The 16,430-nt window shown below is 38.6% G+C and overlaps 2 protein-coding genes and 1 long non-coding RNA gene across 4 annotated transcripts; 1 reads left to right on the forward strand and 2 right to left on the reverse strand.

The window, feature by feature from the left end:
- Window positions 1-2,560: 2,560 nt before the first annotated feature.
- Window positions 2,561-5,454, reverse strand: LOC116922330. Its single transcript, XM_032928718.2, has 3 exons — window positions 5,172-5,454; window positions 4,949-5,104; window positions 2,561-4,874 (listed from the first exon to the last, which is right to left on the reverse strand). The coding sequence occupies exons 1-3, from the start codon at window positions 5,361-5,363 to the stop codon at window positions 4,029-4,031; spliced, it is 1,194 nt and encodes a 397-aa protein (XP_032784609.1). The 5' UTR covers window positions 5,364-5,454; the 3' UTR covers window positions 2,561-4,028.
- An 83-nt stretch (window positions 5,455-5,537) lies between these two features.
- On the forward strand, window positions 5,538-7,782 carry LOC123472313. Of its 2 annotated transcripts, XM_045173694.1 has the most exons (8): window positions 5,545-5,649; window positions 5,838-6,017; window positions 6,086-6,198; window positions 6,276-6,511; window positions 6,584-6,734; window positions 6,796-6,932; window positions 7,000-7,237; window positions 7,302-7,782. In XM_045173694.1, the coding sequence occupies exons 2-8, from the start codon at window positions 5,911-5,913 to the stop codon at window positions 7,526-7,528; spliced, it is 1,209 nt and encodes a 402-aa protein (XP_045029629.1). In that variant the 5' UTR covers window positions 5,545-5,649; window positions 5,838-5,910; the 3' UTR covers window positions 7,529-7,782. The 2 variants fall into 2 exon arrangements, with proteins under 2 accessions (XP_045029630.1, XP_045029629.1); XM_045173695.1 differs by lacking the exon at window positions 5,838-6,017 and having other exon boundaries at window positions 5,538-5,649.
- Window positions 7,783-12,980: 5,198 nt separating this feature from the next.
- Window positions 12,981-14,475, reverse strand: LOC116922396. Its single transcript, XR_006646620.1, has 6 exons — window positions 14,350-14,475; window positions 14,142-14,284; window positions 13,899-14,083; window positions 13,645-13,831; window positions 13,423-13,580; window positions 12,981-13,335 (listed from the first exon to the last, which is right to left on the reverse strand). It is a non-coding gene; the product is annotated as an uncharacterized LOC116922396 (long non-coding RNA).
- Between the last annotated feature and the right edge of the window lie 1,955 nt (window positions 14,476-16,430).

Consider the following 16,430-nt stretch of genomic DNA (forward strand, 5'->3'; position numbering starts at 1 on the left):
TTACTTCCAAAACGTGATAGAGAATAATTCCAATTCTTTTCGCGATTAAAAGTGGGGGTTTGGAAAGAAACTTGCTTACGAAATGGTGCGTTGGGTGTATACGAAACGCCATCTTTTGTATCAAATTGCAGTTTTTTCACGGCATGTGTTAGTTCGTGAAGAACATTTTTAATCTCATCGCTTTTGTTTTTGGGTTCCTCCACCTGCCGATTTCCGAGGCGAATGTTGGCTACTGCATTAGTTACAAGTTCTTTTTGATCAATTATGAACCGTTTAATTTCTTTTAATTCAGCATCTTTAGATTCGAAGGACCCGTCTATTGTCCTAATAAACTCGTTCTTATCGCGGTCGGTTTCCAATGCTTCTGATCAAAGGGCATAAACGCGAGTTGATGCTACAAGGTCATTGAAATCTTTAAACTCTTTATATTTTACTTTCGACTGTAATTTAGAATCCAATCCCTCAACAAATGTTGTATCAAAATAACCGTAAATGACTTTTCGCCATAGCCCATGGTATACGCATGTTTGAAAATTTCCTGCAAACGATGGGCATAATCTACAATTTTCTCTCCTGTCTTACCAAACCCTCTCCTGCTTTATTAAACTTTTAAAGGTATAAATCAGCATTTTTATCACCATGAAAGTGATCGAGCAAGGATTCCTTAATGGAAGCCTAGTCGCCTGGATTTTCCTTTAAAATGGCTTGGATAACCGAAAATACTCGAACAGTAAATTTTGCACGTAACGTCTGAATTATTTTTTCGTTTGACCATCCAGATCCATCTACTATACTCTCACAAGATTCCAGCCAAGAGTCAAAACGGGTAATTGGGCTTCCAGAGAAAGAAGGAAGTAATTGAAAACGAGAGAATGTATGTTGATTGTTTTGGAAATCCTCCAGAACTTTAACAATAGCTGCTCTAGTGTGGGAAAGGGAGTAGGCCATTTTTCTATTTGGATTGGGAAATTGGGAGGTTAAACTTCTCTTTTTCGGGTTCTGAACGAGTTCTGGAATGCTAACTGGAATTGTTCCCGATTTCAAAAATTTTTTTGTGGCTGATATGACTGTTGTTCCAAGAAAGGGTGTCGTCGATTTGAGTACCGATTGAGTTACTTCTGGATGTGACGTTAGTCTTTGTGTGGTGATGGCCTTGGACGTCGTCTGGGTCTCCACTGCTGTAGTGCTTGGTTCGGTCGGCTTGTGGTATTCAATGGTAACAACTGTCTCAAGTTTGTTTTGGTTTGGATTAGCGTTTGTTTGATATTCTCCGCCAACAGCACGTTGTTTGGTCTGATTACTGCTGGGAAGTTGTCCAGTTTTGCCAGAAGTGATTTTATCGCCGGGATCAGTGGTTCCAATAGCGTAAGTAACTGAAGGTTTTTTAGGTATAGGACAAGGCTGTGAATTTTCGCCAGAAACGTTTGTTGGTGAGTTAGTAATAGATGTTCCAAATGGAAGGACAACTCTTGCACTTCCAAAATTAGGTGGGAGGTAAGTTATCTTACGTCGCTTCCCGAGATCCGCACATTCAAAAGTATCGCACAAAAATTCTTGTTTTTCGTTTGAGTGAGTTTCCTTAAGTCGGTGATGTTGTAAATCTGTCCGAAGAGGAAGGTCAGAAACTGCCTCGCATACGTCGTGAAAATTGCCGTCAGTTCGGACGCATGCTGTTCAGTTTTCTTCGTCTTCTTCGCCCGTATGGTGAGTTTAACCTCTAGAATCGCCGTCAAATATTTCAGAAGAGACGTTGGTTTTTTCCACTCCTTTATCTGCGGGACGTCCGGATAAAGATGTTTCAATTGGATGTCCTTTAGCAACCAGATTAGTTGGGTCCGGTTCTTCGGGTAACTCGACTGGAAATCCGCTTCTCTCTCCTTCAGGCTCCTGATGGCTTCAGGCTCCTGATGGCAACCTGCCCGTGTGAATCTGGAAAATCTTCTCCTGATTCTTCGTGATATCGTTGTATAGGTGATGAAGCCCTTACAAAAAAAACAGCTAGTCGCTCGACCTTGAAGCTAGCGGCAAGCTTATTTGGTTCAAGCTAGTGATTTCTAGCTTGCCGCTAGCTGGCAATTATGTGAATTACTTCATGCTTGCGCAGCTCACCTTCAAAATACCTGAACATAAGGTAAACTGTTTTAGCCTGCCTCCGCATAGCTTGCTTCAAGCTAAAGCTATGCTAAGAACCCCTAGCTCGATTCGACCTGTCTTTTTAAAGCTATATCTAAGCTAGTATTTATGCTGGGTACCGCAAGCTTGGATCGACCACTTGTTTTACAGCTAAATTTAAGTTATTTTTAACATACAGTATTGCTAACTGATCTTTTTTCAGCATTTGAACAGCTAATTGTTAATTACAGCTTTATTTATAATGTAAACAGAAAAGAAAATATTATTCCCCTTATAATATTTTAAACATAATATAATAAAAATATAAAAACCGCACATGTCGTGGGATCCATGATTGAATATAACCAATACACACTGCAGCTTACATTAAATTGTTTACGAATGACCATTAAAAAAATTGAGCAGTAATATAAGACTAACAATAAAATAGATTTGGATTTTTGTATTTGTTTTAATCAGTTTCAAATGAGTTGACGATTGCAGTGATAATAAAGGTTTCAGTCAAATCATTCATCATAGCACATACTCCTTTAGCCTTAATACTAATGGGATCATATGCAAAAAGTTCCTTACTGAGGCCAATCAATTTAGTAGTATTACCGGGAATCGCGGAGAATATTGTTTTTTTAATTGGTTGGGGTACATACGTTTTTTGTGAATGAGTTCCAAATTTCCTACCACCAATGAATGCTCTTGCTATTTTATCAGTCTCAATCGTGAAAATGCTTTCAATCTTAAAGAAATTCCCATCTTCCATAAAAGCACAATAGTTATTCCTTTTTGGACTGCGGTTATAACTGCTAGTAGTAAAAATGGACTGAGTTTCCACGACTTTAAGTCTTGCATAAAAAATACCTTTAATGGAATCAGGGAATTCTTTATAACGAAGAGACGGAGAATAATTTCGAATCGCAATTTCTTCAAAAATGGTCAGGTTGCGGTAACCTGTAGTAGCTCCCAAGAGAAGGATTTTACCATCGTTTACATTAACCCCTTTGGAAAGTTCCCTAGGTGCTGGTAAATGTAGTAATTCTGACAATAAACAAACGACGTGATGTGGAAGATTGTTGCTTTTTATCAAATCCAACGCTTCATCACGAACGGACATTTTAATTAGAAAATTAATGGCCATTTGTTTACCTATATGTTGAGTGCCATTACACATGCTCATCATTTCTCCATTAAACCATTCAGGAATGAATGTTGAGGTAGACCACAAACACCCCCAATCAAGGACAGACTGACAAAGGTGAACCAAAAAATGGACATTAATTGTGATGGACTTCTTAGTATACAGTTTTTTCATATCAATTACAAGTTGCTCAAACAGAATTTGCGCCTTGAGAACATCTTCCCTTGATACACGGTTTTGTAAGAGAAGGTAGATCCCATAAGAAAGATTACTGTAGTGAATAAAATACTTGTGAGGCAGCAAATCTTCTAGGATAGGGAAATAATACAGCTGAAAAGTACGGAAAGTGGATGCTTTCCAATCACTAGTAATATCTAGACATTCTATAGTACGAGTAATTTCGTAAGGAGGTTTAGCTGCAATTAGTCTGCTCTTGATAACTTTCATTTTTCTTCCCAAATACCATTCTTTTTTTTCCATTTTGATCAACTTTTGAAGTAAACAAAATGATGTAGCCTTTGAATACGCCTTGGCAGCAAGAGTGTAGATAGTCGGGAACCAAAGCTTTTATAAAATCGAAGTCAGGTAAATCCATAAAAGGATTTGGGCCAACCACCCCATTGATTCGTTTGCCAGATTCCACTGCCAATTCAACATCTCTTATATGCTGTTCCAAGGATCTTGGAGAGTAAGTGAAGTGCTCTAGATTATTTTCCTCGTCAAATTCTGGGTCAGGCTGTGGGTAAACTCGAACGCTTCCACGTCATTTAAAAATCTGTTGCCCAGGGTGAAGGCAAAAATCACAGCCACAATCTCCATTGTGTTGGGTAGTGTTAGTAGGGGCAGAGCGAGCGATGGTGTCGACTGTGATAACAAGAACTCGAATCTTGTACAGTTTTCCGTTGTAATGAAATCCATCTCTCTTAAGTGTCTTCAACTTTGCGATGGATCCTTCCATGAATGCATTTCTGGGGGGTTTCTTGTTTCCAACCCAGATAGCCAACAATATTACGAACTTTCGCCGAATTTTGTAACTGGCTTCGTTGACGATTGCCATCAATGGCCAAAACGAATACTTGCTCGTCTTGAAATATTTTGCCCCATCGGCATTTATCTGTAAGGTCATAGTAAATCTGTCAATTTTTCCCTGATCTCGAAGAGCTTTATAACCATCTCCAGAATTAACATCACTCAGAGTATCACCATCTTCTTGTTGGGTGTTCGTATCAGATGAGAGACCATGGTGTTCCAAGAAATATTTCAGCTGTTTTTCAATCGGCATTTCAATGATGATACAGTCACTTGATTTGTTTTTGAAGTGTTTGTGACCACAACTTTGATGTACTTTGGGATATTTGTCGTCCCCAACCACAAGAACATTTTCACACTTTAAGGATCGGGAAATATACGTAATTTCCACTTCTGACTTTAAATGATTGTACTTTGACATTAGATTATGTACACTGGTGAGCCGCTTGTGTACACCTTGTGTGGATATGTTGAGAATTTGAAGATGATGATCTAATGCTTTTTTCGTCAAGCTGTTGGATAGATAGTAGGCAACACTTAAAATCGGAAGGTAAACAGATGGGGGGTCTTCACTTTCAACCTACATGAACCCGAAGGAAAACTCAAAATTTATGTATGCTTTTGGCTTTAATAATTACAGACAATAATAATTACATCATGGTCATCACTAAAATTAGAATCAGAATCCATGTAAGCAGATGCCGTATCTAGTTGGACATACTGGCTTGGCTGAGTTTCTATTTCTCTAGTAAATTCCAAAACTGGACCACTATTCGACATGACTAATGGAGGATCTTCATTTTGGGAGATCTATGTAAATATTACTAATTTGTATCCTATGGATGCAAAAGAAATAAACTCGTTAAGTTCTAATTACCATTACGTTTTGATGTTCGCTGACTACATCTACATCCTTGGATGGAACTGAAATGTTGATTGAAATTGATGCCGAACTCTCGGTCTCAAGCATTATTTGAGTTCTTCTATACTCTAATTGTTCTTCCCGTTCCGCAGCTCGTTTTCTAGATTTTCTTGTACCCCCTTCTTCTCCTTTAAAATCACGAGACATATTGGCTGATTTGAAATTAGAAAGAAGTATTTTGAAAAGTAAACAGTAAGACTTGACAGTGAGCCTGCAATAGGCGGCTGCTATATGTATATTTTTACAGACGAAAAATATTACCACGGCAACATTGTAAAAAAAAAAGCTGCAGTGGCTTTTCCCGCGTAAAAAATCTCGTCTGCACTAAAATGTTCATCGATCGTCACTCTCAATGACATGCGGTCTCACAAGTGCTGCTGCTGAGTGCTCTCAAATTTTTATTCGTTTTCTATCTTGCAGTTGCAGATAAAAAGTAAGTTTTGACTTTTTTAATTGTTATATTATATATTGCATAGCATAAAGCCTTTTTTTTTTAGAGGGAATGGTTTTCTGAAACCATTTTTTTAGCTAAATTGATGCAAGCCTTGTATTAGCTTTGATTATTTTACGCTCTGAAACTTTATCTTTAGTCATATGACGAATTTACATTTTGGTTGATAGAATGGCAAAGTGAAAATTCAATTTCCCAGTCATTCTTATTAAGTGTACTGATGAGAACCTTATCATCACTACAATGTGCAGCTTCTTCAAGCCAAAACTTAGTCTAGATAACATGGATTTGATCGACTGCATGTCTTTGTTGGATTCTTGGATTCATAGTAAAAAGGTCATCGTATTCAGGTTATTCTATAGTTCTTGTTTTGTATTAAACTTGTATCTGTTTATTCTAACGATAAAAATTTTTATAGATGGACTAGTGAGGATGATATAACCCCTTATGATTTCACCGATTATTCAATTCCAGAGAAATGTGATGGAAAGAAATTGCTAATGAAGACTGGCTTCATTCTCTTTCACTGTGGTATTATAAATATCTATATTTACGTTTTACCTTGATTTATTCCAAACTTTCATTTGTTTTTATTCCCTTATGTGTAGATGATATTTCCAAAATTGCATGGGAAAGAGACAAACTAATCATGGAAAATATTGACAAGACTGGAACAAGGTTGACTTCAAAGGCAAAGCGTTCCCTTTGTTATCCAACAATGGTTCCAAGACCTGCTGGTTATACCCTTGATGATGAAGACGAGAATAGTAGTGATGTTTTAACTGATTTATCACAGTCACAACCTCAACCTTCAAAGAAAAGAACTTATTCAGAATTGGAAAAAGTATAGGCTGATACTATTTTATTTTTTGTCGCGCATTCAATAATTGTAAGACTAATTCGTTTTTTAAATAAGGAAAACATGGAACTACACAGTAACATTCAAAAACTTGAAAATGATGTCGACAAACTTGCGAAGGAGTGTGCCGAGTACGAAGATAAAAAAGCTGACGTTGAAGAAGAACTAGAGAAATTGAAAAGGGAACAACCTATAGCTCTCATTGAAAGTAAGTACTTAAGCAATTCTGTGATATGTTTCATCCCTTTAATAACCAATAACTTCTACAGAAATGAAGGAGCATGTTCTGGATTTGGGACACATTTTGAAAAATTCTGCAGCCCTACAGGCATCCAATATCCTTTCTCCTACAGCATCTTTTGCCGGAAGCCCTGTTCATCTTAACAGAGCTGTAAATTCTGATAAGGTAATTATATCTAGAGTTTCTGCTTTATATTCGTAATTCTAACAAAATGAATTCTATTTGTAAAAAGGTTTTCCTCTTTAAAGAAGTTTTGATCAGCGAGAGCAGTTTGAGGAAGGCAAAGGTGGCTCTAAAAACAGACGGCAATTCAAACAAATCAAGAAATAATGGCATTGCGATTATTATGGACGCTTTGTATCAGTCAGAAGAATTGGCCAACATGTCTCTCTCCGGCAATGCATGCCCGAGTATGCCAGGCTCTAAGCCAAAGCCAGCAATTTCCAAGGAGGTCTTGAATGAAATTATAGGTACGTTATTATCGACAAAACCTCTTTTTTTTATGCATCAGATAGTTAACCACTTTCTTCTTAGGTTTCATGGTAAGATATTGGGATCAAGCATACAAAGGATCTATTCTGACAGAGCAGCAAGTTAAAGAAGCTGTAAGTGCCAAACTCATGGCGGTCCACACAAGAGAGAAAAAGCAGAAAAAGAAGATGCTGGCCAACGAGGCATCGTCACCACTTACCGCAGGAGCTACCAATACTTCTACGGTTCCAATTACTACTATAGCGTCCATCACTGCTACTGATGTTTAATTATTTAACAGTTATCAAATTTCCTGCCGGCCAAGTGGTCTTTTAATCAATTGCATTCTGATCCAAAAGCTGTTATACGCTTTTCTAAACAATAACTTTTAATCCCGAAAGTCAAAAGTTTTGTTATTTGTATTGTTCTATATTGTCTACTCTTAGTTGTGTTGAGTGATATTTATGTCTGTTCGTTAGAGCACGTGATTATGCCCAACATTATGTGTCGTGTTTTGAAATACAAAGTCGAATTCCACTCAAAATTTTAACATGTTTAGTTTGTTTTATTTGCCCGACCCTCCGCCTCAAGTTAACTGACAAAAACAAGTTAACTAAAATCGGCTTATTAAAAGCTAGATTTTATCAGCTAGTTATTGGTTGAATTAACTAAGCTTGAAAAAAGCTCAAATAATTAAGCTTATTTTAAGCTTACCCTAAACAACTAAAAATCAGTTTATAAATGGAAGGATAATATCGTCCATTTTTAGCCTAAACTTTATCAGCTAATTGCAAGCTTGGCGGTCCAAATTGTCAAGCTAAGACAAGCTGGAAACTAGCTGTTTTCTTCGTAAGGGAGACTCTGTGTCAACGGTTTTTCCATTAGTTGTGTTCTTCCTCTTGAAAAAACTTAAAATGGTGCTCGAGAGAAAACTGGTTTTTTACGTAGATTTGGAAGTAGGATTAACGGGTGACAATTTTGATGTAAACTTAGCTAAAAGGGAAGTTGATTGTGACACGGATGTTACCTTAGTAACACTCTTAACGCGGGTTTATCTAGAATTAATTTTATCTAACCCTGGGTCAGCCACATACGCCAAATTCGATCTAAGTTTCTTTAACTGAGCGTCATCTTGTTTTACTTTGGGTTTAAAATGGGTGACGCAGATTTTTTAACAGCCTCAATTGTTTTCTCGGATGCTTTACCTCCTTGAAATTTATCTGGGATAGCAGTAGTTTCGGGGACAATGGGTTTTACTATAGGAGAACGCTAGTTTAGGGCCACCAGTAATAACATCATCAATCATTTTGGTTGAGTTAGAAAAATTGCTGACACCCTTATGTAAAGCATTATTCCTCTCGGGTGAATGGCTTTACGAATTAAGACAATTGGTTGTGTAAATAAACTCAGAGGCGTATTTACCCGAAATGATGATTATGTATTATTAAGCTGAGGCCAAAGGTTTACAAAACGAGTAGGGATACATGGACGTGAGTCTAATCGGGAAACTGAGCGTGAGATTCGAGACAAAGTAATTTGATGTTACCGTGGTAGTGCGGGCGTACAAGCGTGAGGGAATAATAGGAGAAAAACGGGAAACAATACTACTTGCCGACACGTATAGTATTTTGGGATACGTGTTAAGAACATAATTCAAATACTCGCGATGCTCGGAGAGGAAAGAAGAACACAATAAATTGGGAGGAATAACTAATGGATTAAGATGAATAAGCTAAGACATCAAGACAAAAGTCTACTGTTTAAGAGTGACAATTCAAGCTAAAGGCGACTGAAAGTCTTACAAGCTGGTACTCGTCGGACTCTTGTGCGAAAGTGGGTTCACCATGAAACGTCGCATCTTCGCGTGTGGCGTTATGTTCGTGACGCATAGGTACGTCACACGCGTGAGTCAGAACCTTGAAGTTTTATCTAGGTCAACATGGTTGCACATGAAGCAACTAGAAAATATGTTTATAATAGTGAATAAGAATATAAGAAGAATATAAGATAAGCATAAGCAAATAGATCATATTTTGGGTATCTTGCAAAGATATATATATTTTTATGGTTTCGTTACAAGAACTTCTGCGACATTGGGGAAAGAAGCTTCGAGAATATCGTGCGGGAGGTTGCTTGATTGGTTGGAGCAGGATGCCACGTGAATACGTGGTTTAAAAAACACATGTCTCAGTGTAGTGTGGCGTGGGAGGACGATGGTATGAAGGGTCTCATTGATTAGGGCGATTTGAAAAAACCTTTCGTTTGGATTCGTAGAGACGTAGGGGTCTACTTGAAGCCCGGGGGGTAGCCGGGAGTCTTTGAGGAAGCAACATGTAGTGTCAGGAGATAGCTTGCAGCCACTATTCCCGCTCTCCATCAAGCATACAGATGATGGAGGTATTCTCAATCTACTAGCCGCCATCATGATCGGCTGGTCTACGTTATGGAGTTTATCAGACTCCTTAACTCGATAGACGCGCCGTTCACGGCCATCGATCACGAAATTGTGTTCATAAAGAGCGTCTAAACCTAGGACGCATTCTTCCAAAATACCCTGAACGACAATGAACTCTTGTTGGAAGGGTTCACGGGGCCTCTTGTCCTCGACGAAAACGTTAACTACTACGGTTCCCTGGCAGATCAGGGGCCTGTTACTGATGTCAAAGAGGTCTACGGCTACCTCCCTTTAATATGGTAGGTTATCGTCCTGCTGTCGTAGCTTGTTGAAAAGCGCGCTATTATTTAGGCTTTTTCCAGTTCCGCTATCTACTAGGGCATTAAAAGAACAATTCCCTATTTGTAACCTTATTCTCATGGTGGCGGGGCTTTTGGATACGGACTGGACTATTTGTTGGGGATTCGGGTATCCACCGAGTGGCCCAACCTGCGGTTCGGTGGCTTTGAGTTTTCCACCTGAGACCGCAGAATGCCCGCTCGTGCTTGGGGCGCTTCGTGGTGATTTTCGGTGGGGGGGCCTCGGGTTTTTTATGGTGGGGCAGAAATTGTGGCAGTGACCCACTTCCTGACAGATGGTGCAGGTGTCGTTCGTTTGTTGGTACTTTGTGAAACAGTTTTCTGCCGTATGCAACCCATATTTGTTGTGGAAATCACAAAACACGAAGGCTCTTCTGAAGGCTTCTGGTTGAGTGCGATTATGGTCCCTATTTTTCGGGTTGGGACCGGGCTGCCGGGAAGCTAGCTGTCTCTTCATGTCTGCGAGCCTCTGTTGAAATTCCGATGTTTGCGCGGTGACGGTTCTGTCGATCTTGGTGTAACCCTGTTTGTTTTTTAGCCGCGGTTGCAAGTCGTGCTGAAGCCCTTTTATAAACCTGACCAACATAATTTGCTCCCTGGACGCGGTGGTGGCTGCATCTAACACGCCTTCCATGGGGTAAGCCTTATAGAATGCTTTCCGGACGCGGTTAGCATAGCGACGCATGTTTTCTTCTTGTTCTCTCCTCATGTTGTTGAATTCCACGGATCTTAAGTTTATTACTTATTTGACATGTTGTTATTGACCTTTAGGAATAATAATAATTAATAATAACATTTCGAAATGATTGTCAGTTAACTGAAGTACTTTGGGTGTAAAAATTAGTCCACCTTGACTAAAAAGTCTCTCCACTGCAGCTGATGATGGTAGTGTGATGTTGTATCGTCTAAAGAGCAAAAATAATTACATGTATTTTTCATATTATGATATCAATACAAAAAAATGAGATATTCATTGATGATACTTACTCATACGTTTTCATGAACGTCGGAAAATTCTTCATGTCTTAAAAAGTTTTACACGACTGCAAATAAGACTCTACTTCATCAATTTCTAGAGTTTTAGCATTTTTCTTTGTTATTGAGGAAAAAACATTCTTTGCATGTTTCCGTTTTTTCTCAGGACTGGGATCTGAAAGTGATGAAGATGTCCCGTCACTAGAATCATCAGAGCTGTAAAAAGTTAAAAAACTTATTTTATATACATGATTTTGTTCAATAGATAAGTTCAAACATACGATTGAGAATCATCGTTGAGTCCCTGGAAACGGATGAACTCTCCTTTAAGTAAAGTTTTGGCACGACGTATTTCATCGTCATTTTCCAGCCATGAGAGGTTAAAATGTGGATTAGTGATTGTGGCCAACCGTAATTCGTTGTCCACAAACATTGATTGGAATCTAAAAGTACAGTGCCGGTCCAGTTATAGAACCGGCCTGTGCGCGGTTCTATAACTGAATGGTTCTATAACCAAGCACCCGATCTTAGTGCCACCTATCGTCGGTTCTTTCATCCCTCAAACTTTGACGGTCTTAGAATGTAAGAGCACACAGCAGAGTGGTAATGCTGTTCGCTATAGATCTAGAATCCCGTGTTCGAACCGCTGCTATGACTAACTTAAAAAGATTTTTAATATATGTGTAATATAGTCTATGGCTATGAATGGTGAGATACTAGTGTATCTTCATTGGTGGGGGACCATTCACAGAGGAAGTGGTTTGATGAACTAGAAGAACTGTTGTCATACCAGAAGGAAAAAGGAATTAGTGTTGGTAGAAGGACTGGAATGGAACAAGATGCTAGAAGATAAGAATAAATAGTGGAAGCTATTGTATTCTATTGTATTTGGTAGGAATAACGTTACCGCCTATTATTATTGTATTTGGTATGAATAACTTTAACGCCTATTATTATTAGTTTGGTCATTGAACCGATGTACAACATTGCCTAAAAAGATAAAACCCATTACAGTAATATTTTTTTGCATGTTTTAAAAGGCAAAACCCATTCATTCCCGCCATAGAAAATCAATATAGTTCATAATACGGCCAACGGTGGCGCTGAAACACGGCAAAGAAAAATCGGTTCGATAACCGAGCCGGTTCCATAGCTAGGCGGTTCTATAACTGGACCGGCACTGTATAAGAAATTTGTTATTGATACAAAACAAATACTGATAATTTTTTTTCTACATGATTACGTACCTGAAATGAATAGCATCAAGAAGCCTGGTAATCAATGGTTGACAATGTGTTATTGTCGGGTCATCTTGAAGCTTCTGAAGTTTTCCTTTTAATTCACTAATCGTTGGAAGTAGAAAACCCAATCCGATTTTCTTTTCTCCTTGTAACACATTCAATGCGTCAGCAATGTGTTTCATGATCCTTGAATACTCTTTTAAAAACTGTTCCTCGTTTGGAATCAAATGAGTAATCTTGAGTTCTTCAAATAGTTTTCTCAGCGCTCTATTCTTCTTCTTTAAGAGCCGGACTATGCAATTTATCGCAAAGTAATCCGAGTTCCATCTCGTGTCATTCTTCAAAATCAGTAGTTGGTCAAGATATTGCTTAATAATATCAGCGTTCAAAGCTCTGGAAGTTTGTTTATTCCACAGAAATTGAAGTTTCTCTAGGGTTGATTTGTTGCAATGAGTTGTGCAAATGTTGAAAGCCCGGATCTTGAATATTCAAAACATCGGCCTTTGCTATCAGGCTTAACCAATGGAATGCACATCTCTGATGTTGGGGAAGAGTTGGATCATGATTGTTGGAGCAATTATGTTCCGTAATTCGAGCGTTAATTATTTCACCAATTACAAAATAAGCCATTTCTGCTTCTTCTTATTCTTCTTCTTGATGATCCTCGTAATTATCACAGTAGAAGCCTCACCACTCTCGCAAAATGCCTTAAGATAATTGGAACCACTATCCGTTGTGAATCCTTGCAATTTTTCTACGACATCATATTACTTATGGAGATCTTCTATGAAAGTTGTAAGTACATCATATGTATGTCGCCTTTTGATGCGGCGAATAGCAAGACAAGCATTTTTTCGCTTTAGTGAGTCAGATTCAAACCAATGTATGGTTTCACCCAGATAAGATCTTCGTCTACATGTCCAGGCATCAATCGTAGTTGCTGCATCTGTACATTTTTCTAAGGCATCGATTAGCTGTTGTCTTCGTTCCTCATATTCTTTCTCTAATTTGTTGGTAAAGAAAGTCCTTCCATGTAAAATTAAGGTGGGTGCCAGACTAGACACTAGTTTCTTAACACCTGGCTTTTCAACAACGCTAATGGGCAAGACATCGACGATTATAAAATCCTGTAAATATAAAAAATATATAAAAATTAGAAATAATGAAAAGAAGATCAACCATAATAGCTGATGTAGGAGATTTATGTTGCTTACCAAGACCCAGTTGTCAAGATCTTCTTGAGTTATTATTTCGTTTCTTTTTGTTGAAATAAATCTGGATCGAGAAGATGTTGATTTATCGTCAGCTGTTAATTTCTTTATTGCATCGTCCCAGAATTTCTATGTCCTAGTTCATCTTTGGGATAATCACTCTGTGATAAAGTGAATAAATTAGAGTGTGTGGTATGAATTGTGACTCAAAGTAGACTGTAGTACCAAATAATGTCTTTTTGTATTATGCCTAGAAGTATTGGAAACTACTAGTAGTTTATCAGATTAATTTTTTTTAGCACACCCAGGAAAGAGACACTTATACTGACTTGAATTTTTCCCAACTGAATCACCAACAAATTCGAAAAAATCTTATGGAAGAACTAGCTTCTTTGTAGGAGTAGAACTTCTACTATAAAATGAATAAAGAAATTGTAAATTAAACAAAATGTTTGTAATGTAACATAAAAATGTTTTACCTTGTATTTTGTTGTGATTTATTAGGATCGTTGTTCTCCACATCAGACGGCTCATACATTTCAATTAAGTTCTGGTGAATTACTGTAATGACACACATAATCTTGTAGTGTAATGCCTCACAGTGAGAGAGCCTATAGATGGTATGAAAAAGAGATAATTGGTGTGCGATAATCTGTTGTGGATCCTAAATAAATAAGATTTTAGACTAGTGAGAAAGATATTAAACTGGCAATGAAATTTACCCACGTAATGCAGGACACACACACGCACAGGGTTTGATCACAACTTCTTCTGTAATCTTTGAGTGTATTGCCTCACAGTCACAGTGAGAGCACGTCTAGGTGGTAGGCTGAAGAGATAATAGGCTGATGAGTTCGTGTGGTTCCTAAAGAAATATGAATGTAGACACTAAAATGCTAGACAAGAAAGAAAACTGACAATGATATTTACCCACGTAATGCATACACACACACAGAGTTTCTGATCACAGACAATGATAATTCAAGCCAAAAAATTTCTTGTTTCTATAAATAACTAAACGAGAGTCGACTTGATGTATATCGAAAATGGTCACGCTTCTAGAAAGCACACGAGAGAAATCAGACGTCAGAGACAAAATGGAATGCAGAATTAAATTTTTATCAGAAGATGGCGTGCATAACAACAAAATTGATTCAAGAATTGAGTTTGAGTTGCGATCAAAAATTTTGAGTTTGATCGCGATTAAACTCATTTGAAAAGAGTTGATCGATCGATTACTTTTTGAGTTTGAGTTTGATTTCGATCATGACAAGTCTGATCAAAGGGTAGGGAAGTAAACAAGGATGGTTGGAAGGTTACTTACCGGGAGCGGGAATCCATGTCGATGTCTCGTTGCTAGCAGTAGAAATGAAGATGTCGGGGCCGGAAGCACGGACTGGGGCTGCAATAGGGAGCGGTGGTATACCGGGAAGCACGTACGCATCAACTGAGAGTTTGCCACAACGTTTATTTCCTTCAGTAAGCAAGCACTAGAACGGGAAACACAAAGAGCAACACGCAGCAGTTCCGCCGATTGCTAAAATAGAACCCGTATGTGTTGTGGAAATCACAATACACGGAGGCCTTTCTGAAGGCTTCTGGTTGAGCGAGATTATGGTTCCTAGTTTTCGGGTTGGGACCGGGCTGCCGGGGAGCTAGCTGTCTCTTCATGTCTGCGAGGCTCTGTTTAAATTCCGATGTTTGCACGGTGATGGTTCTGTTGATCTTGGTGTTAAGTGTTTCGAGGTCTTTGAGTACTCCCGCTAACTCGTTTCGATTGCTCGGGATATTGGGTTAGCTGTTTGCCACGTGTATGCGTACGCGTGTCTGGTTTTCTTCAATAGCCATTACGGCAAGTTCTGCTTTGTTAATCAACGCCTCGAAGGAGTTGAACTGTTAATGTTTTAGCCGCGGTTGCAAGTCTTGCTAGTGCCCTTCTATAAACCTGTCCATTATAATTTTCTCCCTCGATGCGGTTGTGGCTTGATCTAACACGTCTTACATGGGGTAAGCCTTATAGAATGCTTTCCGGACGCTGTTAGCATAGCGACGAATGTTTTCTTCTGGTTCTCTCCTCATGTTTTTGAATTCCACGCTCCGCTGGGATCTTGTCTCGGTAGAGTGGAATAGCTTAAGCAGCCTTTCTTTGACAGCCGAGTACTCTTGCGCTCGTATGGGGTTATCCAATTTGAAGTTATCGAACTCCTCCGCGGCCTTTACATACAGCTTCGAGCGCATGAGGCGGAAATCAGCGGCATCAGGACCGAGATGGAGCCAATGTTTCACCAAGAATAAAGCACGTCAGGGTCAAGATGAAGCCAATATTATTCTAAAATTGTTCGCCGAGTTAGGAAGTAAACCTCAATTACCAGAGACAAATTTGCATCAAGAAACGTGTATTGGTCAGGGGATCAAAACTTTTTCACTTATCAGCCAACTTGTTTATCCCTTTGATGTTGCTCCTCCATAAATTTCTCCACAGCAGCTCTTTTTATCGCCGTAAATTTTTTCCTTTTCTCTACCCCGCCTTCTTCATTAGCTGCACTGGTGAAAACGGCAGGTCCCATTTCCTTGAGAACAGTCTCGTCGGTTAGATCAAATCCCTTGCCCTCTAGCCGACTCCGAATGATGCCAAAAAAATTGATATTCAATACAAATGAAACAATAGATCATTTTAAATTAGGCTATTACCCATAAAAAATGCACATATTACTTTCAGGCTAGTGAAAATGAATTTACCTTTAGTTTTTATTTCTGACCACATACAACATACGTAACTCCTTTCTCATTAGCGTTTTAATTACTCCCCTGGTAACGCTTCTAAGGTTTTTATTACCTCCGGCCAAAGTTAGAGCCGTTTTCAATTTGCTTTTCAGTGCAAGATCGGAAGACAACTTGCTTTCCAGTTGTTCCATCACGACTTGAGATGTTATTGGAAAATCCCACTCACATTCCGTGGCAGCAATACCTTCAACGGTCATCTTAGATTGTTCTTTGTCATCGAAAAGGAG

This window comes from Daphnia magna, linkage group LG5 (assembly GCF_020631705.1).
Source record: "Daphnia magna isolate NIES linkage group LG5, ASM2063170v1.1, whole genome shotgun sequence".
NCBI lineage: Eukaryota > Metazoa > Arthropoda > Branchiopoda > Diplostraca > Daphniidae > Daphnia > Daphnia magna.